This window comes from Chiloscyllium plagiosum, chromosome 12 (assembly GCF_004010195.1).
Source record: "Chiloscyllium plagiosum isolate BGI_BamShark_2017 chromosome 12, ASM401019v2, whole genome shotgun sequence".
NCBI classification, from domain to species: domain Eukaryota; kingdom Metazoa; phylum Chordata; class Chondrichthyes; order Orectolobiformes; family Hemiscylliidae; genus Chiloscyllium; species Chiloscyllium plagiosum.
In genome coordinates this window covers 52180124-52208062 of record NC_057721.1, presented here as the reverse complement: position 1 = coordinate 52208062, position 27939 = coordinate 52180124, and the positions used below count along the sequence as shown (strand labels likewise).

Below are 27939 nucleotides of genomic sequence, written 5' to 3'. Positions count from 1 at the left end.
GTTTCAATGCTGTACATCTCTATGACTCTATGAATGGAGTATCACAAGGATAAGTGCTGCAGCCTTAGCTGCACTTATAATCTGTAAAAAAGACTTTGAAGAGAGAGAGTAATGAACCTAAATTTGCTGACAGCTAGTGTTAACCTCATTGAGCTATTCCCAGTCTGAAAAATAACTATTTGCTTGTACTCTGGTGTTGAGTACCAGCATTACTTGTGAGCAGCTCCAAGATTCTGCGCACTGAGATCAATATTGGCACGCTGATTGTGGCATTGACTTCTGGTTCTGAAAGTTACTGACATGCACGAAACTTGAAGGCCTGTGCAGCCAGATGAAAAAAGGAGAGAATGCTGCCTACCACTCAACAAATCTACAGATTTAGAGTCAAGATGGAAAGGGGCCTTTTGACCCATTGTATCTGCACCGGTCATCAAACATTCATCTGTTTGAATTCTAATTCTAATTCTACTTTACAGCACTTTGCCTGTAGCCTTGATTGTTATGGTGTTTCATTGCTCATGTAAATAGTTCTTGAGGGTTTCTGCAGCGAGTTCCAGATACAGTCGGTTCTGCTATAACGTGTGTTTCTTCAATGTAAATTGGCCATAATACAATTGAAGAATTTAGACCATTATTTGTAGAACGTGAACTTTCTGTACCTGTGTTGCTATCATGTGATTCTAGTCCCATTGGTTTAAGTGGTGCAGCTAATACATGACTTTCTTATAACATGGGATCACACAGGAACAGAAGTATCGTTTTATATTAGAACAGACTGAAACCATCACCGTCTGCTTGAAAAAGTTCTCCAATGCCCTCTAAACCTCCTGCTCCTTACCTTAAAATTGTGCCCACTGATTATTGACCCCTTTACTCTGGGAGCAGTCTTTCCCCTATCTATGTTCCTCAGAACTTTGAACATCTCAGTTCGCTCCCCACTCTGCCTTCCTGCAGATGCTGGAATCCAACATATATAGGCAGGAGGCTGGAAGAACGCAGCAAGCCAGGCAGCATCAGGAGGTGGACAAGTCGAAGTTTCGGGTGCTGTCTGGCTTGCTGTGTTCTTCCAGCATCCTGCCTGTCTACTCTCTCCATTCTGGCACAGGTAACATCCTGGTGAATCACTTCAGCCATCTCTCTCGTGCAGTCACATGTTTCCTCCAGTGTGGCAACCAGAACTGCTCACACTACGCCAGCTGTAAGCTGACTAACATCAATATAGCTCCAGTTTTTCTGTATCTTTCCAACGACTTTGGTGGCCTGTGGCAAGGCAACGTCACCATAGGTGACCATGGGGTTGCTGTCTCATCAGACAAGCGGAGAGGTTGAGAAGCTGGGACCTTGATGGTAACCTCAGCCATTGTAGTAATTGAACTCACGCTATTGGCATTACTGTGCATTGCAAGCCAGCTATCCAGTCAAGTGAGCCAACTGACATTATGCCCATGGAATACACTAGTGTAATAACATCTTTATTGTTTAATTCTAATCGGTAACTTACTGTAAGAGATTGCTGATGTGAAATTCAAGCAACACTGTGCTTAGGAAAGCTTTGAAGAATTAGCTAACCTTTTTCTGGTGTGGTCAAGAGAATAGATGAATTTTTATCAAGAGTTGTGAGGGAGTTGAACTTCATTCACAGCTAGAGGGTGCTGCAGTCACAGACTTGTGCAGTTTACATAATCAAGATAAGCCTTTAGAGAGAGTTCCATTATAACTGGCAGCTATTCGCATCAGGTCATTGCACAGGATGTTGCAGCATTAGAGATCTCTGGAATAAATCCACACCCCGAACCTAACCTACCATTTTGATTCTAGTTTACACACACAAATCTGAAATCAATGTTTTGAAATGTAATACAAGAAAGAAACCTACATTCTCTAGAACATGAAACTTTTTAACCTATTTTTTTAAATTTGTACCTTTGCTCCTCAGCTACTCCCCATTGTCCTCACCTTACAGAACTTACATATGTGGATCTACATGTTCAAATGTAAGTCTCTGTGTTTCTGGACATCTGACCCTATAGTCCTGTTCACAGCACCTATAGTTATACTCGGGATGAGATGAGGCTGCACTTTCGACAAACTAAGCCTTCTATAAATGCAACAGATGCTTAAATGAGAGTTATTTCAGTACTTTTGTCTCAGCGCAATGGCAGACACCTTGTCCACATAAACTAACTGCCTTTGTATAATCAATACAGATTTATGTTCGTGGCAAAGCAATTATTTTTAGTGTAGTTTTAAATAACAAATGGTTCATCTCGGGCACAAACAATACTCCTTTAAGAGCTACTGTTTTACAGGAATTTGCATTCCAGTTAGTCTGACTATAGAGATGACGACTTGTGTTTCATGCACTGAGAATGTTTGAAAATCAGCAGAAGAGGTAAGTCTCAATTCAGTGAGACTATTTAATAGGTAGATACAGATAATACCAAATCCAACCAACCAATTATATGGCCCCATTAGCTTACTCTCAATCATCAGTAAAGTGATGGAAGGTGTCATCAACAGTTCTGTCAAAAAGCACTTACTTAGCAATAATCTCACTGATGCTTAGTTTGGGTTCTGCTAGGGCCACTTAGCTCCTGATCTCATTTCAGCCTTGGTCCAAACACTAACAAAAGAACTGAATTCCAGAGGTGAGAGTGACTGCCTTTGACATCAAGGCACATTTGACAAGGGTAGCATCAATCAATCAGTGGGAATCAGGGGGGGTAAAACTGTCTACTAGCTAAAGTCATATCGGAAGATGGCTGTGGTTGTTGGACGTCAGTCATCTAAGATCCAGGACATCTCTGGAGAAATTCCTCAGAATAATGTACTAGACGCAACCATCGACAGCTGCTTCATCAATGACCTTCCCTCCATCATAAGGTCAGAAGTAGGGGTATAATGCTGATGGTTGCTCAATGTTCAGCACCATTCAGAATTACTCAGATATTGAGGCAGTCCATGTTCAAATACAGCAAGCCCTGGACAGTATCAGGCTTGGGCTGACAAATGGCAAATAACATTCATGCCACAGAAGTGCCATGCAGTGACCATCTCTGACAAGATGGAACTAAACGCATCCCTTGTTATTTGATGGCTGAATCTCTTGCTGTCAACATCCGGGGTTGCCATTGACCAGAATCTCATCTGGACTAACCACGTTAATACTGTGGCTACATTAGCAGGTCGGAGGCTAAGAACCTTGCATCAAGTCAGTCACTTCCTGACTCCTCAAAGCCTGCTTACCACTTACAAGGCATAAGTTAGGTGTGTAATGGAATTCTATCGACTTGCTTGAATGAGAGCAACTCCAAAGTAGTCAGGAACCTTGACACTGTCCAGGACAAAGCAACCTGATTGATTAGTACCACATCCACACACAATTCAATTTTTTCACCACTGATGCTCAGTAGCAGTGGTATGTACCATCTATAAGAGAGTGTAAAAATTCACCCAAGCTCTTCAGACAGTGCCCAAAGCCGGTACCATCAAGAAGGAAAAGAGCAGTAGATACGTGGGAACATGCAAGTTTTTCTCCAAGCCATTGGATGTCCAAACTTGGAAATATTTTGTCATTTCTTCAGTGTCGTGGAGGTCTACAACACAGAAAAAGACCCTTTGTCCCATCAAGTCTGTGCCAGTCAAAAACAACTACCTAACATTTTGAATTCCATTTTCCATACTCCATAGCCTTCTATGCCTTGGCATTGCAAGTGCACATCTAAATACTTCTCAAATGTTATGAGGGTTTCTGTTTCTACCACCCTTACAGGCACAGAGTTCCAAATTCCCTCCACCATCTGGGTGAAACTAAGGCAGACTTGGCAACTTGCTGCTTTGAAACCTGTTGATAGCATAGACTGTACCATGGTGTGCACTTTGGAGGGAGTGAATGTTTAGGCTAAAGTGCTGATCAAACAGGATGCTTTCTCCTTGATAATACAGAGCATCTTGACTGTTGTTGTATTTGTTGAGGAAAATAGAGAATATTCTAGTTGGAGAAGCTTTAAGAAGCCCGGAGATGAGCCGCTTGCCTCAGAATACCAAGTCACTGACCTACTCCCATATATGGTTGGTCTAGTTGAGCTTTTGGTCAATGGTGAACTCTACCCATTATACCCGTGCTCTCAGGACCTGAGAATTTTGATTGTGGGGCATTTGACATTTTGTTGAGTATTAAAGAGAGATTTTTTTTTCCTTTGGGTGGAGCTGGCCATTGCCTGGTACTTGTATGATTTTAGTGTTACTTTCACCTTGACACTTGATCAGATGGGGAAGCGGGCTGAGGATTGGCAAATGCAGTTCAATACAGGTAAGTGTGAGGTGTTGCACTTTGGAAAGTCAAGCCAAGGTAGACTTATACAGTAAATGCTAAGGTCCTGAGGAGTATTGTGGAACAGAGGGACCTATGAATACAAATACACAGTTCTTTTAAAAGCTGTGTCACAGGTAGACAGGCTGGTGAAGAAGGCAATTAGCATGCTGGCCTTTATTGGTCAAGACACTGAGTATAGGAGTTGGGACGTTATGTTACAGTTGTATAAGTCATTGGTGAGTCCACACTTGGTGTATTGTGTACGGTTTTGGTAAACCTCTTAAAGGAAATACATAGTTAAACTAGAAAGACTGTAAAGAAGATTTACAAGTATGTTGCCAGGAATAGTAGACCTGAGTTATAAGGAAAGGTTGGCCAGGATAGGACTTTATTCCTTAAAACGGAGGAGAATGAGGGGTGACTTGATTGTGGTGTATAAAATTACGAGGGGCATTGATAGGATGAATGCATATAGTCTTTTTCCCAGGAACGGGGAACTGAAAACTAGAGGACATAGGTTTATGGTGAGAGGGGTAAGATTTAAGAAGGACCTGAGAGGGCAACTGGTTCACACTGAGAGTGGTGCATATATGGAATGGACTTCCAGAGAAGGTGGTTGAGGCAGTGACAATAGCAACATTTGGATAGGTACTTGGATGGGAAGGTTCTGGAGGGATATGGACTAAATGCAGGCAATTGGAACTTGCTGAGTGGGCAAGCTGGACCAGCTGTATTACTTTATGTCTCTGACAGCCAACACTGGGATGCTATTCAGGTTTGCTGCATGTGAGCATCTGAGGAATTTTGAATGGATAAGAACATAGATGGGGTGAATGTCACTGCTGGATCAGCTGATCATAGTTGGCCACAGGTTGCTGCTCAGTGGTGCTCCTACAGTGATGCTCCAAGGCTGCAATCATTGCCTTCCAATAACCACGAACGCTTTTCTTTGGACTAGCGACAACTCGAGCTGGTGGGGTGTTTTCCCCCAATTCCAATTGACTTCACTTTTACTTAAGCTGTTTGGTTCCACGCAAAAATTGTTTTGATTTCAAAGATAATCATCCTCATCTCAACTCATTTCTATAATTTTGCTCGCACTACGTGTATTTGGAGATTTGTAAATTTGTAGTGTTTTTAGAGACCAAACTGACCATAACAAGCAGGTTATTAGTGATGGCCCTTTTCAATATTTTGCAGAAGATTGAGAGTGCACTGATAGGGTGATTGCTGGTTTGGTTTGGTGCACTGATATAACTCAGCAATTTTCCCATTGTGAAGTAGATGGTTGATATAATAATGCTACTGGGTACTTTATGCCAGCTGTATTTCCAATACAATGCCAAGCGTTATAGCTGTGATGTTACTTGGCACCTTTTGGTTTTGATGTGTTTTATTCAGCAAGTGACAGAACAAGCAATGTAGTTCAGTAGTTTCCTTGATGAAGCTTTCTACTTCTTGTTACTGTACTTACTTCCCCCTTAAATGTGATATCTGTTTGAGGTACAGATTCACTTTCTTTTGTTTTTCCATATTAGATATACCTCAATATTAGTGTTTGAACGTAGATCGTACAGGTAATTGTGGACTGGAGATAATGCCTTTAGGGTACTTTGTCACTGGTGTTTGGTCAAGCAGTCTTTCACTTGATGCCTCAATCCTGCTGTGAACCTGCCGCACCTTTTTGGATTGGACCTAATTACTGCAAGACATTAAAATTTACCATGTCATTTATTATAATAGATTATCTTATATAGCACCAGTCTGAATAAAAGGCAAAGTGCCCTCAAAATTTCAAAAACCTGTTTCATAAAAGGTTTGTTACAAGGATAGGAATCAGGTTGCATTAGCCACTAACTGGCCTTTGAGGAGAAAGTGAGGACTGCAGATGCTGGAGATCAGAGCTGAAAATGTGTTGCTGGAAAAGCGCAGCAGGTCAGGCAGTATCCAAGGAGCAGGAGAATCGACGTTTCGGGCATGCCCGAAACGTTGATTTTCCTGCTCCTTGGATGCTGCCTGACCTGCTGCGCTTTTCCAGCAACACTAACTGGCCTTTGCCCACTATTAGAACCGAGAGAGCTGTTGTTGCCCCAGCATGTACTGTTCACTCCTCGGTGTCTGTGTTGCTGCTTCTGCTGTGACAAAGCACAGCATCCTTGTTTCTCTTTAACTAAATGTGGCTGTGTGGTTGATGGTTGAATAGCTGTTCTCTGCTCTAGCAGGATTGGTGTTAGCTGATGTACCAGTTTCAGGCTGAGGACTTGACAAAGTATCTATCCACACTTTGTTCCTCTGTCACTACTGCTTCTGTATACTGTGGTGTTAATTCCAACCCGACAGATCCTAAAATTCTGTGGACATCATGAGATGGGATTAAATCTCAAACACTGCCAGACATTTTTGGGGCAGCATGGTGGCTCAGTAGTTAGCACTGCTGCCTCACAGCGCCAGAGATCTGGGTTCGATTTCAGCCTCGGTCGACTGTCTGTGTAGAGTTTGCATATTCTCCCCGTGCTCCGATTTTCGCCGATGTTGCAAGTCAGGTGCATTGCCCATGCTAAATTGCCATAGTGTTCAGGGACGTGTAGGTTAGGTGCATGATACAGTGGTAAATGTAGGGGTCTGAGTGGGATACTCTTCAGCAGGTCATTGTGGACTTGTTGGGCCAAAGGGCCTGTTTCCACACTGTAGGGATTCTAATTCTAATTTTGAAAGGAGGAAAACACAGTGTAAATGAATGGAATAGCATCAGTGATGGGAAAGCTTCTGTGTAATTCTGTGGCATGACTGATTTTTCTAACTGCTTCTGAATGATGGGATGAGGATGCAGTTGTGCTTATTCTGATATGGTGAGGGGTCACTATCAAAGATTATGACAGTTAACACTGAAGATCCATAATTCCCATGTGCACACCTGGAGCTGAATTTTCAATCTAGATTTGAAAATCCGATGCCAGATTTATTTCTGGATCCCTATCCTATACCATGTCTGTATCACTGATGCACTGCTGTTTTAATCAGCAAAATCCCTGATTGTGCTGGAAGCAAGATTGGGTGTTGCTTGGGCATAGGACCTGGCTGTGGAGGCAGCTTTGATTATGATTACCATTATCTTTTGCAATTGGAGTTTGTAAGATAGTCGAGGGCTGGCAGCCTGACAGTATAGCCAAGTAGCCAAACAGTCACTCATAAGATACTGTGCTCTAGCTATGACAACTTTGTACCACTATTTAAGCAGCTTAATTTTAAAAGGTTTTTAATTCAACTGCAGCATATTATGTTTCCTGCCTCCAACCATTGTGCACCCAGTGGTTCCAGACGAATCTCTCTTGCTTGTTGTTGTAAAAATCTCTTCCTAGTCATCTGCAGGCTTTTGACAAGCTCTTCCACAAACTGAATGAATAATTAATTGGAGCCAAGTGGGCTATGGCTCTCCCTATCCCAAACAATTCCAACTGTGATAATTGCAGCTTGTTCTGTAAGAATCAGAAAATTGAGACCCAATGTGTGAATATTATTTTTATTAGCATTCTCACTCAACCTTAGCCCACAGGCATCGAAAATCTAGCCCTTATTTCTCTTTTGCACTAATTTGCAACTCGATGCTCTTTTGCACTAATTTGCTCAAATCTGATTGTCAGTATCCTACTACTTTTAATCCTTTCATGCTTTAAACACATTTCACATATCAACTCATTCTTACTGACTTTATGTCCCTCAGTACATTGAGTTCAAAGTGCTCATCCTTCCATTACCTTGTCAAGCTTACATTTGCTTGATGCATCTGCTGAATGCATTAATCCTCGTATTCTGATTTTTGTTCTGATTCCTGCTGTTGGTAATACTGGACATGTCTGAGTTGAGTAAAATCTGGATTAATCAGTCTTAAGTTTTATTTTTGATATTTGCCAATCATAATGATTAGTTATTGAACATATTAATGAGAGCTTATCAAAGTACATTTAATAAACAAACATCAAAGTCTATTACATGCAAAAGGGGAAAGTGAACTACATAAGAATTATTTGAAATGGTCTTAGAAATCTCAAAAATGAAAATTTCATCTATTCTCGAAATCTGAATCTCACTGAAGGATTACTCTGTTTCCACTTTAATTTTTTTTTGTTCAGTGAGCACGGCAATAGTTTTTTTTAACTTCTTGTCAAACTTCTGCATTCATTTAATGCTACCTCCTTTAGAAATTGTTTCTTCAGACATCCTAAGCAAATTGATGACAGAGCTCACAACATGCATTCCTTAAATCCATGCATTCAACAGACTTGTAGAATATCTTCTGTCTGACACCTTAAAAGCACTCTGCTTCTGGAGATCTTCACTTTGAAATAACTCCTCAGAGGCCAGTGTCCTGTCACCAAGTGATCTGGCTCCCTCAAAGCCAGCTCTGAGTGAACAAGATGTCTGACACTCCTGCTCTTATAGTCATCCAGGGCTCCCTGATTGGCGCTGTTAATCTGGTCCAATCAGGGAACTCATTCTATGAGGTCCACCTGGCTGACCTCGTTACAATCGTGACATACTAATGTCTACGCCATGGAGGACGACTTTTCTTCTGCTCTGAAAACTGCTGAATTGCATTGCTTACATTGTAAACCATTTTCAGTCCGACTGACCCCTCTTCAAAAGAAACCTGAATGTTTACTCATCATCTTTCTCTCTTGAAAAAAGGAACTTTTTTTTTTCAGTCTGGTTCCCTGTGTCATAGCACACCTTATTCTTCAACAACAGCCCTTTTTATTGCTCTCTTCTACTCCTGTTTCAAAAACATTGAATGATTTACATCAGGACTTGTAAAAGCAAATTCAAATACAGTAAGATTTCAAACAAGAATAGCAAAAATTATGAACCTAGATCACAGTTTCTCTACACTATTCTACTCCCGGGTTACCCCATTGTTGTTGCCACAATCTTCAGGTGCCCCAGGGTATCCTTCCAACAACACCTAAGCTACTGCACCATTCAAAATGTTCCTCACTAGCCATGGCTTGGTGTTTGTACCTATATTTTTGTTTCCCACACTCCTTACTACACTTCCCCCCGCCCCCCCCCCCCAAAATAAAAAACAGGGGGACATTTTCTGCCTTGAGGATGTTCTATGATTGCAAGTTACTGTTAATTATAATCAGTATTGTTATAGTCATAGAGATGTTCCATTTGTTTTAGACAAAAAGATCAAATTTACAAGCCCTGGAATTAATGATAAAGTATAAAGAAGCCAATCAAACAGCTATCAATGGGTGCTTCTTCTATTAAGCATCCAGCCAAGATGCAGAGACTTGTCATGTGGGAGGACACTTTCCCTTTAAGAATCTCTGCAGCAAGCGAGCAGGTGCTGAAATGCCGCTCCCTTATGCTTATTACTGGCTGACAGCAGTGCACTAGAGGGAGCTGTTGCTTTCACAGTTCCCTCAAGAATATTATGAATCTTTGTAACAATAAAATGTATAACAATTGTTCATAATTCTGCAATTTGAAGATTAATATCCATACCTGGGGTTCAATGTATACGCCACCTCTGTTCTGTTATACCAGGACATCCCGAATTGCCAATCATGTGCTGTTTCTATTTGTGTTATGCAGCACAGCACCATGAAAGCCAGCAGCAGAAATAAAGACCACTCGGCAGATGGCGATGGAACTGGAAAAAGACCAAAGCGGAAGTGTCTTCAGTGGCATCCTCTGCTTGCCAAAAAGATGCTGGACTTCTCTGAGGAGGAGGAGGAAGATGAGGAAGATGAAGATATTGACAAGGTAGAAATAGAAATTTGTATTGCAGACTACATTGTGCTATTTTTAAACTTGGGAACTGATTTGCTTACTCCTGTTCCTATGTTGATTGACAGTAGTTGATGGAATTTAACAAAGCTTGCTGACACACACAATGCCATAAATACTTAAAGAAGTCATAACTCAGTTAAGCAGAAGAAAAAGATATTTGTTAACCTTCCCGTTCCTGCAGCATCTATTAGCCATTTTTGACATTATCAGCTATTCAGTTTTTCTCTGTCTATTTAAATGATTCATTTTCTAGGTCCATTCCTATCTCTGTCAGTGTAACCGTTTCATCTACTCAGCTTGTGCATTTTTATCCAATCGTCCCTGGACTTTTTCTGCTTTGAAGGACAAGCAATTGCTCTGTGATATCTTCCACAAACAGTAGTGAGCATTACCCTGTGTTTCTAACAGCCTATTGCCATGACCATCGCTGTTTCAATTCTGTCAGACTGTGACTCTGATACCAGGGCTTGAATGATTTGTCATTTTCTCTGCTTTAACATTGTCAAACCAAAGTCATGCTTTTTTACTTTTCCCACCTCCAGCATATGCAAGCCTCTTTGACAGTTTCCATCAGCCCCTCTGGTTGTTCACGTGGGCAGCCTTTACCTTCTGACCCTCTTTCCTATTAGTTAGTAAGGCTGCTCTCATCAATGTACAAACACGTTTTTTTCATAGATGAGGAGGCGATCACTTACACTATTTCTAGCAGGGTGTTCTACCTTGCCTTCAATTCTTTTAATTTGGATTTTAATTAAATTCACATCCCATTACCTGCTATTATGGAGTTTAAACCCTTGACCCCCGAGTATAAGCATGGTCCTCTGGGTTAATAATTCAATGACACTGCCACCAAACCACCATTTCTTCCCTAAGTCTGTAACTTCAACATCTGCCATGTTTACTGAGCTCCAGAAGGAACTTGTACAAGGAACATTCACACATACACCTTTGCCTTGATCCAAATTCTGGCAAATCTCTTTACTTTGTTATCGGGCATGAGAATGCTTGGACTTGGCTATCTTCTAAAACACACAACTGTAATCAGATGGTTGAACTCACTGTTCATGAATTCAAATAAGGCCATTATTTTAGCACTTCAGTCCAAACCTTCAAAGAGATGTTGTATGTTTGTATGTTTAGTAATAGTGAGACCAATTCATTTACTTTTCTGACACCACCATACCCTTTTATGTCAAGCTGCAATGCCCAGTCTTAGCAGATCTTGTATCCAAATATGTTACATGGTCACAATTAGGAAATGAGCTATTTACTTAACCATTAACTACTTAAATTGGGGATGCACGCTTTCATAACTCTTGGCCTACCTCCTGAACTCCTCTCACCAATGAGGTCCATGAACCTTCCGGGTCCAGTATCGGCTTTCAAAATCAGCACTTAATAGTGTACATGTTCTTCCTTACATAACAGTGAAATGTTATATAATTTTGTAATATAATGCATGACACGATTTCATGCCAACTTAGAGGAATGGTTAGTTGCCAATCTGTCTTCTGCAGATGGGATCAAAGCTGGTACAGGCTTACAGACATGGACTGCCTGATCTAAACATGCTAGCCTCTTTGTTCTTCCAATCAGGGTCTATATGTTTCAATTTGGGTGACCAAAGATGACACTCCAACTCACTTGCATCACTGGAGCAGATTTGATTAAGTTAAAGTCAAATTTGTGCTTAAATTTTAAATTATTTTAGGTAATTAGGCAAAATTATCAACTGATGTACTTCTCAATATGTCATTGTATATGGAAGCTTGCTGAGTAATCATATTTTACAATGCTGCTTCAAGCAATGATCAGTATATTGGATTTTGTGTAAGTACACTTATGCATGATTTCAGAGGAGAAAAGGTATGGCAAATAAGGAAATCAATTAATATATCTAAATAAGAAATTCTTCTAAATGTGAGCTAAGAAAGATTGGTAGAAATATCGTATGAGGAAAGGCTGAGGCACTTGGGGTTGTTTTCATTGGAGAAAAGAAGGTTTAGGGGTGACTTGATAGAGGTGTACAAGATGATTAGGGGTTTAGATAGGGTCGACAGTGAGAATCTTTTTCCACGTATGGAGTCAGCTATTACAAGGGGGCATAGCTTTAAATTAAGGGGGGTGTAGGTATAGGACAGATGTTAGGGGTAGGTTCTTTACTCAGCGAGTCGTGAGTTCATGGAATGCCCTGCCAGTAGCAGTGGTGGACTCTCCCTCATTATGGGCATTTAAGCGGGCATTGGATAGGCATATGGAGGATAGTGGGCTAGTGTAGGTTAGGTGGGCTTGGATCGGCGCAACATCGAGGGTCGAAGGGCCTGTACTGCGCTGTATTCTTCTATGTTCTATGTAATGTCAATTCAGCATGAGGATGGCTCTTTCAAAGGAGATCTGTGTTACTTTACATAATGTGCAACCCTCCAAATTAAGTTTCAATATGAAACTTTTTTAACAGTAAAATCTGTTTTGTTTTCCTTGTCAAATATATTCTCATGTATGTTTACATTTTTACTGCAGGAAACTTTGCTGAACACAGAAGGTCTTGAACATGAGGCAGATGAAACAGAAGATGATGACTCCTCTGAACAGCGAGCTCGCAGGCCGATGAATGCATTTCTTTTGTTTTGCAAACGCCATCGTTCTCTGGTTCGTCAGCAACATCCTCGCCTAGACAACCGTGGTGCAACCAAGATACTGGCTGACTGGTGGTCTGTTTTAGATCCAAAGGAGAAACAAAAATATACTGACCTGGCAAAAGAGGTGAGGCAGCATAGCTGTATTACAGTGTTGCCTGTGAAATTAACTCCATTTCTTGCGTAAAGCAGGTGATCTATGAGTTAAGGTGCTTAAGACTTAAAGTTGAAAGTAAATTGTATTTTGACAAAATCAAATTACCGAAGGGAAAGCAGAATTAAGGTTTCAAGTACAATGACCATTCTTCTGAATTTGCTTCGTTCTTCATTTTATTGTATTTTAACTGCATTCATATCATTGATAATAGTTAATTATACGATTTTTCTGTCGGTTTCTACATATTTTAATTATGGAAACAATGAAATAAGCATTTACCATTAGCGAAGTGGATATTTATCTGAGTTTCTATTAGAATAGATCTTTTCGAAGACAATTGGAAATTTTTATAACTTGTCAGAGCCATTTTTTAAAAAAAGAACTTGCACTCTGGAAAGAGATCCTACATATATGTGTCTATAATATATCTATCAGTAACATGCATTCTGTAGGGGTTCTCCTCACAGTGTTATTAGAACACATCAGTTTCATTTACACATCTGGATTGAGGGATGATCTATCTCTAACCACTCTGGTGTATTGACTAGCATGTGCAGCGTAAAAAAACATCATTATTAAGGCATAGATTGCATAGGAACATCTGGTGTTAAGTGTGGAAATCAGAAGCTGCTGGTTTGAATTGTTCTGCTCCTCAAGCTTCACAATAGCAGTATCTTGTGGAGACACTTAACATTGAAATATATGAAGTTGGAATAGCTGCCCACTTGACACCCACTACACTTGCTGACAAATTACAGCTTGTCTGTTCTAATGTAAGTGAATTTTTAATTTGTGTAATTAGCCTGATTTACTGCTGAATATCATTTTTGGCACGATAAGTTAACTTTAAAAGTACGAATGTTGATCCTCCAGATTTTATTATTGATTATTTTTAAATTCTAGGTTTAGTTCCTATTTTTCTATACTTTTTCTTTCTGTTGCTTTTATTTCTCTTGTTATCTGTGCTTTCTTTCCCTTGTTTCATTTTGCTTTCAGATTTTAAGTTGAATTAAGAATTCTAAGTTACACCTTCTGGTTCAGACCTGCATGCTCAGTAAAGATTCTTCAGTCTGGCTGGTTAAGGAGTTGCTTGCCCTTTCACATAGGTTTAGGATCCTCCGTAAAGGGTAACGCATTCTTTTGTGTTACTAACTGCTGCAACTTTGAGAATAAAAGCCTGTAGAATTTCAGTAAGTAAGTGTAATGAATGTTGAGCACTGTTCTTTCAGCACTGCGGAATCAGGACCCAGTTGAAGATGAGTCAAAGACCAAATACTTTACATCTCCCATACTTAACTTGGTTTATTGGAGTAACTAGATACTATAATTTAGATTATGTAGCTTCGTGCTGTGCTGAACGTTATACTGAGAATTCATTAATCTGCTACGCAAATATAGTAAACATAAACACCTGATACTCATGACCTGATACTCTTAATTGGCACTATTCAAAAGAGATTTTAAATGTCAAAAGAACCATTACTCATCCAGTTCTGATGTGTGAGTTGTATAATTGATAGCACATTTAACCCTCCTTGTCACAAGGACATGGAATGGGCAGGCAGTTAAAACTGCACAACTTATTTAGCCACACTGGCAGGTTAATTTCTGGCTTCACATGGCAGTTACAATGGGAGTTGATTCAAATCCTGGGTGCTAATAGGATTTTGGATTTTAAGGTACTCTATTGAGTAGTTGGCAATGCCACTTACTCAAGTCTAGTAGGATCCTTTACGCAATATGCATGTCAATCTCAATGACACTCTTGGGGTTCAATTGCAAGATTTAGCTCCATGCTCCATGGGATGCATTAAAAGCCACAGTAACATCCTTCCAGGCCAATCTAGAAAGAAAATGATCGGGGTTTTGAGAGTAAGCTTTTCAAAGACACAAAATAATCTGTGCCATTATATTATAAAATATGTTTCTTTATTATTTATAGTAATATATGCACCAATAAGTAAGGTCGTATAAGTGACATGCATGAAGATGACCCAATCCTGAAGGCATCTTGTTTCCAATTTTTTTCAGCTTCTTTAAGTCACTTCCAAGGTCTCAATAGGCTGTTTAAAAATATTTTCTCATTATCCATGTAATGATAAAGATGCAGGTGTTTATCTTTGTTATTTTATTGTAGAGAGAATCATTCTGCTGCTGATGTAGTGTGCTGAAGCTATATTTTAACCCTCTTTTATCTAGGTATGTTTTGGTGCTGCTCATTGCACACAGCTAGTTTTACCTGGACAAATGAAGTTTTTGAAGTTATTGTTTTTAATCAGTGGTATCCTGTGACTAATGACAAGTGCAAGGACTGTATCAAATGAAGAGAGCTTTTTACCTTTTTCTTTGGATTTTCAGCATCCCTCCAGGTATGCCAATTGTCTGGCCTATGCCAAATATGGATGTCAGTGCCAGTACTGGTAGCAACTGACTTCTAGAATTACCTGCCACTTTAATACAAATCAACCTTGAAAATGTATGGTTTTAATGATCAGCTGGTCCATCTGCAGGAAATATGTTACTTATTTGAATGAAGTGATACTAACAACAGTGTTAAAAGTAGTGAACTGCACTCCATTTGCTTGTGTAAATTTGACTGTTAAACATAAATTTCAATAGCAGCAAGTTGTGATTTCAGGTGGTATCAGTATCTGTTCTTAGTTACAAAATTTATGTAATGAATACTGACAAAACACAAAAGGCGGCCATTCAACTTGTTGTTTCTCTGCAGGCTGCTCGGAAGCTCTATCCAGTTAGTGCCACTTCCTTCCTCATCCCCAACAAACCTGTTTTTTTTTCCCTTCAAGCATTTATTTAATGTTCTTTTGAATGTTATCATTGAATCTGCACCTGCCATCCTTCGAGATTAATTCCAGATTTCAACAACTTGCTGTGTAAAATAAATATTTCCATGTGCCATCTCATGTTCATTTGCTAATTATGTCGGATCTATGTCCTCTGGTGACTGAAGTTTCTGCCACTAGAAACAGCTTCTCCTTATTTACTTTCGTCAAAGCACTTCATGATTTTAATTCCCTCTAATTCCCTCTATCAATTCTCCTCTGCTTGAAGGAGAATAATTCTCTCCTGTCTAGTGTTTCCTCGTAAATGAAATCCCTGATCCCAGGTTCTAGTAAATTCCTTCTGCACAGTCTCTAAGACTTTGACATCTTTCCTAAAGTGTGGTACCTAGAATTAAATAGAATACTCCAACTGTAGCTGAATCAGACTTTGTAAAAGGCTCAGCATAACTTTTGTTTTTATATATCTTGCCCTGATTTATAAAACACAGGATCCCAAATGCTTTGTGACATCCTTTTTTTAAAAAGAAGCTTATCTATCATCACAAAGACTTCTGCACATATACCTCTACTTCTCTTTGTTCTTGCACAACTGTTTAAAATTCTACCACTTAATTCATATAAAATTAATATTCTGTGGTTGTGGGTAATCTGAAGTAAAATTAGACACTGAGCAGGTCTGGCAGCATCTGTGGAGTGTAAGGAAAACTACCATTTTGAGTCCAGTGACCCTTGATCACAAGAAATGCTTCTTCAGGAATGCTATCAGACCTGTTGAGTCTCCGCAATTTCTATTTTTGTTTTAGATTTCCACCATCCACCGTTCTTTGTTGTACGAAAATAGAAAATACTGGAAATGGTTTGGGGGCACCTGCAGTTGGAAAAAGTGAATATTTCAGATTGATGACCAGCTCTGTTGCAAGGTCATTGACCAGAATGCTAACTTTGATGTTAACCTTGACAGATCCTGTCAGATTTGCTAAGTTTTGGTGCATATTGCCTTTTTCCTTGTTCCGACTAAAAGTATTCACTTTGCATATTTCTAGGTTAAGTACCATCTGTCACGTGTTTACCTAATTTACCAATCTGCTTTTGTGCTCATTAAATCTGATACTGTTCTCTTTGTTGCTTATTACCTCTGCAAATACGCAGTTATCTCAGATTTTGAAATCATGATATCCGAATCCAAATCATTGATATATGTCATAAGGAACAGTGATCCTAACACTGATCCTTGAGAAACACCACCGTATCGCTCCCTCCAGTCTGGAAAATACCCACAGACTCCCATTCTCTATTTTGTGTCCATTAGTCAATTTTTTAACCATGCTGTCACTATCCTTTTAACATTGCTCACAAGTCCATACTCTCAAATATTTATCAAATACGTTTGAAAGACTGTATGCATAACATCAGCTGCGTGGCCCTCACCAATTTTCCCCTTCATCAAAGAGTACAAACAATTTAATTTTAACAAATCCTCACTAACTTTCATTTATTAGCTCCTACTTTTTCAAGCTGATATTTCTGAAGTTGGCCCTACAATATCTCTCAGAAATGGTCACATCCTACCAAGTGACTTGGCTTTTTCCATCTGGCCTTCTCAATAGCATAGCCAACAAATGCTAACCTAGCTAGTGACACTGCATCTTGTGAAAGATTCAGGACACAGAGCTTTCATCTCCTACTCCTGATAATTAAAGAATATTGAATGCCTGTCAGCACTAAGTTTCAGGTTTATTGTGACCAGAGTATTTTTAATCAAAAATATACTAATTCATAAATGTATAATTTTTCAGCATAAGTTTTATTTCTGCCTACTAGACACTTTTGAACAATTTTGTGCAGTTGACTTGCAATAATCAAATAATGCCCAGCTCCTTTTCCTTCCTCTTGGTGGGACTAAAGATAGTCCTTAGCAGAATTTTCATTTATGTAGCTACGTATGGTGATGAGCTGAGAAGTGAGAGGGGCTTTCACTTTAGGTTGGTTGGGGTTTCTTTTAAACTCATGATGTATTTAAGCAGGAGTAATGTTCAAATACTCATGGTAGCCGGGCAGATGGTTTCTACAGCCCCCCAGACCTCCTGGGTTTCACCTTCCAGGTGTCTTATTTAAAAAAGCACCTGGCTAGCACTCAACTCTCTGCAACCCAGGACCAGGGACATTCATGAAATAAATGAGAAGGACTTTCCCATGGATGGCAAGAAGAGGTTTCAAGCATTACGAAAGCAGCCTGGATGGAAGTGGCTGCATTGGTCAGCGCCTGTGGCGACCAGAGGCAAATCTGGTTGCACTGCCGCAAGAGAATGGATGACACGCTGTGCTCTGCCAGGGTAAATGGTACTTTCTCTGTAATGTTTCATTCTCCCGTGAGTATGAGTTTTCCACTGCACAGGCCTGCAAGAATAAGATTGGACGCCAGGCATCTCCAGCACATGTCTCGCGTATAATTAATGTCGGTCAATTCATTGGAGCTACTAGTGTAGTACTTCCTGCATCAGTGATACTGCTTCTCACAGATCTGCCAGGCCTCTCTTACAGAACAGAAGATGAGTTACAATACTCTTAAGTGCACACTCCACCAGCTCATTAATCTTTCATTGAACCTAAGAGAACATACACATAATGCAGCTTCTTACCAAAGGCTTGCGTGGACAAGGATACCAGCAAGAAATATCTCTTTAGGATGAATGTGTCGTACAAATATCAGGCACACACATCATAGAGGATAGAGATGTACAGCACGGAAACAGATCCTTTGGTTCAAGTTGTCCATGCCCACCAGGTATCCTAAATAAATCTAGTCCCATTTGCCAGCATTTGGAATAGATCCCTCTAAACCCTTCCCATTCGTATACCCATCCAGATGCCTTTTAAATGTTGTAATTGTATCAGATTATATTGAGCTTTGTTGATCTCTAGCAACTCTACCTCCTTGACCACACTGAAACACATTTCATTCGGAAACCTTTAATTCTCAACTTTCCAGTTAAGACATCTTTGTTACAGTAACGCACCTGGACAATCACAGGTTCAACAATTGAAATCTCTATCTGTATCTGTCAATGCACATAAAACATTCATGTACCAATGGTAATGTCTCTTAATGTTTCTCTCCTGCATAGGATAAAAATGCATAACCAGTGAAAATGTGCACATACATGACTGGAACTGGGTGTGTGGCGTAAGGGCCCTCGCCACTTTTGAGCAGCAGACTCACAAGCTGGCAAGAGAGCAAGGCGAATATAATCAGTGCAGAAATTAGATATCTACAGGCATTCAGTGAGAATTCCTCCCAGCAGCTACTTCCATGTGTCCTTCAAGCAGAAACATCTCAATGAAACCTTGGATAAGGGTGGCACCTCATGACACACACATCTTCTTTGTTTTTCTCTGAGGCCTTCATTCTCCGATCGAAGCAAGGGTCAGACAAAGAAGACACCAAGCTCTCAGGTGACACCATCTCTTTGAGCCCAACAGAACACATCTCTGAGGAGGAATACTATGAGCCTCAGAGGAAGCACTGTCAAGGCATTCTACCTCACCTCCTACCAGTACAAAGACATTCACCTCCGTGGGTAATGAATTGAGAGTACACTAAGGATTGCGTTCTGGTGAGCACAACATGGGCACAAACCTGCAGTTAATGGATGAAGAAATGACTGAAATCTCTGACACTGACGATAGCTGGAGAACAGGCCTCTGCTGTACCCAGAACAGATAATGAGCCCCTGGACTTGGCCATTAATGGGCAGTTGGAGATGCAGAGGCAAACAGGGTGATGTCTGGCAGAAATGATAGTGATCATGTGAAGACTGGAGCAAAGCACAGAGGAATCTGCCCAAGATCTGTACGCTGACATGGCTCCAACTTTGAGAGCAAGGTTGTCTCCATGGACTGGGTGGAGGACACCATGGGGGACCAAGACCAATAGAAAGATCAGTATCTGCCAATCTATGCGGCTTGGGCCATCACTCCATTGCTTGATTCATGGATGTATTCATTTGCTGGCCTAGCGAGAAGAAACCAGGAGACTTTGATCTCCCTCCAGATGTCCCTTCCTTTCGAGGGGTAAGGTGGGGTGCCATTGTGAACTGACTGAGAGGAGGAGGAACAGAGAAACATTGGAATCTGGACACTAGATTGCACCAACTCCTATCTTGTCATGAAGCCAGAGCACCCTTCAAGGTGGTTACCCCTATGCAGCCAGTAGATATCTACCTGAAGTAATCTCAGATCAGATAGCAAAACAATCAACAGGTTTCCTTGAGCTCAGCTGTGGCTGCTGTTGTGGCACCACAAAGCGGTGTTAAAATGAGAGATAGTAATGAATATTGAAGTAATTCGGATGTCTGGATGTCAGCCTGCACTGGGAGCTAATGAAACGCTTTTATCCAGGTTGCTATGGTCTTGTTTAATCTGTTAAGACTACTAACAGTACGTGGCTTCCTTGTAGACCACCTTGAGGAGTCACAGTGACCCTATTTGGCCACATCCACTGTGATGATGTTTCTATTTGAAATAAAGAATTTCCCCTTTCTGAAAGATCAGGCAAACACAAATGTGCCTTCTGACCCTGCATGAACTTGTGCCAGTGTGAGTGATTCCAGTGTAGCCTGGGAATCCCTCATTTCGTGAGTCTCCATTTTACTAGAGGCAGCAGTCCTCATTTGCATTTGGATATTGTGGAAGAGTTAATCCTGACCGTTTTATAATGTGGAGGACATCTGTTTTGTTTTTTGAACCAGGGCAATTTAGTTCCATATAGCTTTATTTTAAAGATAAAGGACATTTCTGAGACTGTAATTATGAAAAGAGGAAAATAGGTAATATGGAGGAAAATGTAAGATTGTGGAGATGTCACTTGCATTTCATGTAAAATAACAAATACTGTATTGATTTCAAGCGAAGATGTCACAACATACGTGAAACAAGGAAGGTGTATTCATCCATCGTGATATAAGTAAATGGGACCAAACTAGCAGTTTTTTCTGCCTGTTCCTATTTTTAAAAGTAGCACAGTAAATTATACATGTTTAGTAAAGTATAGAAAACATATAGTACAGCAGTATTTTCTTTGGTGGATTTGTGTGCTGTTTAATATTTTCCTGTGCAGGCCATCAGTTTCACATGTAATATATTAGAGTCATGTGTGTCTACCGTCACTCACTGCATTCATTTTTATTGACTACACTTAAAAGCTTGCTCCATTTAGTGAATGCGTTATATACTGTATTTTCTTTACAGCCTGAGTGCACCAATAATATGTAGTGTATTGCACCACATTCTATTCTGAATTTTATGGAGAATGTGTAAAGATTCAGCCTTGATTCAGGCTAAAAGGGGGTCCTGATCTTGTACTTACCAGTCTAAGGATCTCTTCAGCACCTTTGTCACAGGTCAGCCCCTGATTGGCTGCATGAGGCCCCACAAGCAGCCCAGTCACATGGCTGAGAACTGTGGAGCCTTCTCAGAGCTTTCGGGAGAACTGAGTGCTCCTGAGGTATGCAGTAGATTTCAGGCAGAGGAAGGTAAGTTTTAAAGACAAACTAAAAATTCAAGAAAGTGTGAGAGCCAGAAGGAAACCCCACCTTTTGGGGTCTATTGTTATGTGCTGGAAATCAAATCCTGCTATTCCCTTGACAAAAGTTAAAGACTTTTAAAAGTATGCAAAGTTCCCCAATTTACCTGACTATCAGGCCAAGACTGATTCAAAGTATGAAGCACATTTCTGCACTGAACATGAATCCATTTAAAAGGGATCTTGACAGAACTATGAACCCGCAGGGAATAGAGGGATATGGATAGTGTAAAAGTGGAAAATTTTTAGTTGAGAAATGCATCATTGTTGGTGCAGTCTTGATGGGCTCAAGGGTCCATTCCTGTGCTGTACTGTTCTTTGTTCTATTTATTACAAGTAATTAGAGTCTAGCTACAAATAAACAGTTATGAATGGATGGTATATAATGCTATTAATTAAGACTAATCCAGTTACAAAGTCCTTGTATCTCTCATACTTGGATAAAATATGTTGGACAAAGGGAAGAAACTGGGGGGAAAAATATTCTGTAGTCTTTGTTCCCAGGTTGTGTTGTTGAGAAGATCTTTATCATTCTTCTCCTGGTCTGCACTTTGCTTCAGACATCTTTCTTTGGATGCTTCCACTGGTTGGTAATAGACACAAGATAACTGTACACTTATAAAAGGTCTCTGCCTTTTCAGTTAAAAATGACAGCCGACAACAACTGTTGCAGTAAAATGATTTTCTTCAGGATTATTGTGGGTTTTGACTGAAGAGAATAGTGTGTGGAAGAACTGAACTCCGTCTCTCTCATCTCTCCCTCCCTTCCTCTAACTGAGGCTGTTTGTTCCATTAAGTCATCACCTACAGGATGTCACTGGGCGACCACTTCCATTTAGCAGGTGGCTTTCCCAGTGAGTGCAGGCTGGGGATCACCCTGCCATTGGTAACATTCTGACTGCACTGTAAAATGACTGTCAGTTTAGTTTTTAATTATGTAAATCCTTGAGGTGGGAGGTCTCTCCACATCTGGTCCCATATTAGTTAACGCTCTGATGGTGGAACTATGTCAGGAAGTCGATCTCACCTGGGCTCCTGGGACTTCACTGGCCCTCCTACCTCCCATCAACCATTAAAGTTCTCAGCTGTATTTCTCTAATTATTTATTGGAAACCCTTTCATCATATTTCAAGCTTTATCTGACAGCATGCACCAAAAATTCTCATCTCACAATTCATTTGTCCTACATACTGAAGATTAAATTAGTTAGAAGACAGTAGACAACATTTGCTCAGCTGTCTGTCAGCATCATTGTCCATGTTTTTAAAGACGACCTGTCCATTGATTTTGTTGCCTGTCTCTAGAAGCACTGGATTATTAGCAGCAGAGCTAACTGGCTGCCATGTTGTTCTGCCTGTAATTAAGCTGAGCTCTCAGCTTCCTTATGCATGCTATGAATGTGACGTTAACATTGTTGGATGGTTGATGACATTTTCCTGTTCTTTAAGAAAGCTTTAAGATGATACCTTTGTAATAATTAAAAACACAGAAATAGAGAACACACACCGGATCATCAACGCCACACTCACAGAAATCCGATTCACTAGAGAGGAAGAAAAGAGCAACCAACTCCCATTCCTAGACGTGATGGTACAAAGAACACCGAACGGAGAATTCACCACAAAGGTATACAGGAAAGCCACACACACAGATCAAGTCCTGAACTATGAAAGCAACAACCCCAACACACACCAAAGAAGTTGCATTAAGACACTGTTCAAAAGGGCCACAACACACTGCAGTACATCAGAACTGCAAAAAGAGGAAGAAGAATACCTATACAATGTATTCGCCAAAAAAAATACCCCCGCAATTTCATCAACAGATGCCTAAGGAAAAGACAACGGAATGAGGACATGCCACAACTCAAAGGACTAGCCACGCTACCATACATCAAAAGCATTTCTGAACTGACAGCCAGACTACTGCGACCACGAGGACTCATAACAGCACACAAACCAACAGCCACTCTCAGACAACAACTCACCAGGACGAAGGACCCGATACCCAGCATGAGCAAAACCAATGTAGTGTATAAAATCCCATGCAAGGATTGCACAAAACACTACATAGGACAAACAGGAAGACAGCTAACAATCCGCATCCATTAACACCAACTAGCCACGAAACGACACGGCCAGCTATCCTTAGTAGCCACACACTCCGATGACAAGCAACATGAATTCGACTGGGACAACACTACTATTATAGGACAAGCCAAACAGAACAGCCAGGGAATTCCTAGAGGCACGGCACTCATCCACAGATTCAATCAATAAGCACATCGACCTGGACCCAATATACTGGCTACTGCAGCGGACAGCTGGAACTGACACCCGGAAGTGACAGGTACAAATCACTATAAATGCCAGAGGAAACATCACAGAAGCGCTTCACAGGAGGCTCCCAAGCACTGAGGATGTCACCTAGACAGGGGACGAAACGTCTGCAACACAAATTCCCAGCTCGGCGAAGAGAACCACAACAACGAGCACCCAAGCTACAAATCTTCTCCCAAACTTTGAACACCGAAAGGCTTTGAACACCTAAAGTTGTCAAATTTAAAAGGAAAAGTTCAAAATGAATATGAACGAAAATTACTCAGACTTGAAAGATGTGATGAATGATAATTGACAGTAGTGTGCACTGGAGGGAGGGAGACTGGGTTTAGAGGGGGGAGGTGGGGGCAAGTGTTGTTACTTACACACATGAATTATTTTGGTTTGTGTTCTGTAATCGCAAATGTTGCCAAAGCAAAAATTTGTAGGTAGGATCATGAAGGACTGCAGAAGGACACAGTGAAACAGATTGTAGTGTGCAAGTCTGAAAGATGATTTTTGAATGTGACATCTAGAAAATCATATTTTCTGCAGCGCCAGTCAATGCTTTGACATATCATTTAGCTAAAGAGGAAACTTTGAGACTTCAAAACTTGCCACTTGGAGCTGTTTGTAGTGTGCGTATGAAAACGTAATTTCATATATCAGGGAAAATTAATATAATTAATTTCTTCAACTCAACCTTCTCTCTAATCTCAGCAGGATGCTGCCAAAGTCATTGCAAATTTCAGGCAAGGAATGTAACCCATCAGGCAACTTGGATGCTTAGTTGTCTTAGTGAACAAAGTGACAGATCTAAACCATGTTTGTCGGCTACCTGCTGAATAGTTCATCGTCTTGGTGTGATCTTGGATCCCTGATTGGATCCACAGCATATTGTTTTCTGAAACTGTCCCAAATACACTATGAATTTTTCCTCATGGCTATCCCTGCCAATGGACATATCCCAATCTAAATTACATTCATCCATGATTAATGTAGTGCCCTTATTGCAAGCCCAAATTATCTCCTGACTTATTTTCTGTTCCACAATATGGCTATTGGTTGGATACCTATAGACCACTCCTACCAGTGTTGTCTTGCCTTTTTATTTCTTACCTCCAGTCATATGGATTCTATGTTTTCCAATCCGAGATCATTTCTTGCTGTATACGTTATTCCATCCCCTACCAACAATGCAACAATGTTCCTGCTTGTCCTTTTGAAAACTAGCATTTCCTCAAATATTTACTTCCCTGCTTGATTTCCTTGTGACGTGTCTCTGTTTCAGATCATACCAATTAATCTGTATTTGTGCTGTTAACTTTGTTCTGAATGCTACACGTGTTCAAGAGCCATTAGTGCCATTTTACCATTTAGCTTTCTCCCTTTGATCCAATTTACTGTTGTTTTTCTATGTTTATACACTGGTGCCCTTTCCTGTCTCACTCAGGTTTTGGAATTCAAATAGCTGTCCAGGGACGGTATGATGGCTCAGTGGTTAGCACTGCTGCCTCACAGCACCAGGGACCTGAGTTTGATTCCATCCTCTGGTGACTATCTGTGTGGAATTTGCACATGCTCCCTATGACTATATAGGTTTCCTCTGAGTGCTCCAGTTTCCTCCCACAGTCCAAAGGTGTGCAGGTTAGGTAGGTTGGCCATGCTAAATTGCCTATAGTGACCAATGATGTGTAGGCTAGGTGATTAGATTAGATTTTTTTTTAGATTAGATTACATTACAGTGTGGAAACAGGCCCTTCGGCCCAACAAGTCCACACCGACCCACCGAAGTGCAACCCACCCATACCCCTACATTTACCCCTTACCTAACACTACGGGCAATTTAGCATGGCCAATTCACCTGACCTGCACATCTTTGGACTGTGGGAGGAAACCAGAGCACCCGGAGGAAACCCACGCAGACACGGAGACAACGTGCAAACTCCACACAGTCAGTCGCCTGAGGCGGGAATTGAACCCAGGTCTCTGGCGCTGTGAGGCAGCAGTGCTAACCACTGTGCCACCATGCCGCCCACATGGTGGGTTAGCCATGAGGAATGCAGGATTATAGGGTAGGGGGCTGGGTGTGGGTGGGATGCTCTTTGCAGGTTTGGTGTGGACTCGATAGGTTGAATGGCCTGCTTCCACACCATAGGGATTCTACGATTCTTTGTAATGCTGGCATTTCCTCTTGCTTTGTATTCCTAAATTCCTCCTCGTCCAAACCCTCTGTCCCCATGTGGTCAACCAGGATCTTGAATAAAGAGTGTGGATTTCTTTTAACTTGAAAAGCTGACTGACAATCTAAGTATATTACGTCCATTGACTCCCCTTTTTTTCAATTTTGTTAGTAACATCCTCAAAGATTTCCAACAGGTTTGTCAAACAGGATTTCCCATTCACGAAACATGCTATGGCTAAATGAAATCATTATTATTCAAGTGTCCATTTGTCACACTAGTTTAATTTCAGTGGTGGGGAAGCTTCTGGAAACAATTATTCAGGATAGCGAAAGTAATCGCTTGGAAAAAGGTGCATTGCTTAGGAAGATCAACATAGTTTTCTAAAGGGGGAATAGTGTTTAACTAACTTCAAGTTCTTTGAAGTTCTGTAATAGACTTATGAAGAAGGTTAAAGGTCGCGAGAATTAAAAAAAAGACATTCGCATCAAGGATAGACAACCAGCTGAGTGATAGAAGACAGTGTGTATTGGTCACTGGATACTCTTTAAGCCGTTTTGTCATGGAGTTCCCCAGGGGTCAGTGTTGGGTCCCTTGCTTTACCTGATATCTGTTAATAATCTTGATGCTGGTATGCGGTTTCAAAATTTCAAGAGAGAAAGAGGCTGAGAGGAGATCTGATAGAAGGTAAGAGTAGATAAGAAGAAGCTGTTCCCACTTGTAAAGGCAAGAACTTGAAGGCACAGATTTGAAATGATTTGGAAAAGAAGCAAATGCAAGGTGAGAAAAATCTTTGCAGACAGTGAGTAATTAGAATAAGGAATCCACTGCCTGGAAGTTGAGGTATTTAAGAAGGTATCAGATGATTATTTGCATAGAAATATGTGCAAGGGTAATGGGGAGAAAGCAGGAGATTGATGGGCCAAATGGCCCTTTTCTGTGCCATAAGACTTGTGTATCTTGTAATTTTAATAGCATCAGAGAATTGTTACAATGCAGGAGGGTGTTTGGCATGGTTGTTTCAAATAAATGCTTGTATTACAGATGTAAGGCTAACCTGTGCAGTGCCCTGTTTTCCCCCTTTCTCCTTTCTTATAGAAGGGTGACATTTTCTATTTTCCAATTTGATTAGATTTGATTAGATTACATTAGATTAGATTACATTACAGTGTGGAAACAGGCCCTTCGGCCCAACAAGTCCACACCGACCCGCCGAAGCGAAACCCACCCATACCCCTACATTTACCCCTTACCTAACACTACGGGCAATTTAGCATGGCCAATTCACCTGACCCTGCACATCTTTTGGACTGTGGGAGGAAACCGGAGCACCCGGAGGAAACCCACGCAGACACGGGGAGAACGTGCAAACTCCACACAGTCAGTCGCCTGAGGCGGGAATTGAACCCGGGTCTCAAGTGCTGTGAGGCAGCAGTGCTAACCACTGTGCCACCGTGCCGCCTCAGGAACCATTCCAGAATCTATAGAGTTGTGGAGGATGATGACCAATGTGTCCACTATCTCCACAACAACCTTTCAAAACTCTGAAGTATGAAGTGTAAGGTACCAGGCAATAATCAACTTTCAGTCGCATTAATTTCTTTGACACAAACTTTTTGCTAATCTTTTTTTTAATTCGTTCGGTTTAGTCCCTTGTCTCTCTAACTGTGGGAGATTTTTTGTAATCTTCCTCAGTGAAGAGAGGCACAAGTAATTATTTAGCTTCTCTGCGATTTCTCTTCTCACCATCTCTGTTTGTAATGCACCCATCTTTTTCCTGACCAAAGGGTTCAATTTACATATCACAAGAAAGTTTTACAATCTATTTTACATCTAAGCTAGATAGACAGAGTTAGTTAATAATATAAAGGTTGTGTTTTTTTTTTAAGAAGGCAACAATGGAAATGAAATTTAGAACATAGAACATAGAAGAATACAGCGCAGTACAGGCCCTTTGGCCCTCGATGTTGCGCCGATCCAAGACCACCTAACCTATACTAACCCACTATCCTCCATATACCTATCCAATGCCCGCTTAAATGCCCATAAAGAGGGAGAGTCCACCACTGCTACTGGCAGGGCATTCCATGAACTTACGACTCGCTGAGTGAAGAACCTACCCCTAAATTCAGTCCTATATCTACCCCCC

At 40.7% G+C, this 27939-nt stretch overlaps 1 protein-coding gene across 8 annotated transcripts in view; it reads left to right on the top strand.

Annotated features, from left to right (window-relative positions):
- The window catches only part of LOC122555258 (HMG box transcription factor BBX), a 223432-nt gene that overhangs the window by 140311 nt on the left and 55182 nt on the right, over positions 1–27939 (top strand). For all 8 annotated transcript variants that reach the window (XM_043701070.1, XM_043701068.1, XM_043701069.1 and 5 more), the window contains 2 exons: positions 9914–10084; positions 12632–12874. In XM_043701070.1, coding sequence (XP_043557005.1) covers positions 9923–10084; positions 12632–12874 — 405 coding nt within the window. In that variant the 5' untranslated portion in view covers positions 9914–9922. The remainder of the gene's footprint in view (positions 1–9913; positions 10085–12631; positions 12875–27939) is intronic.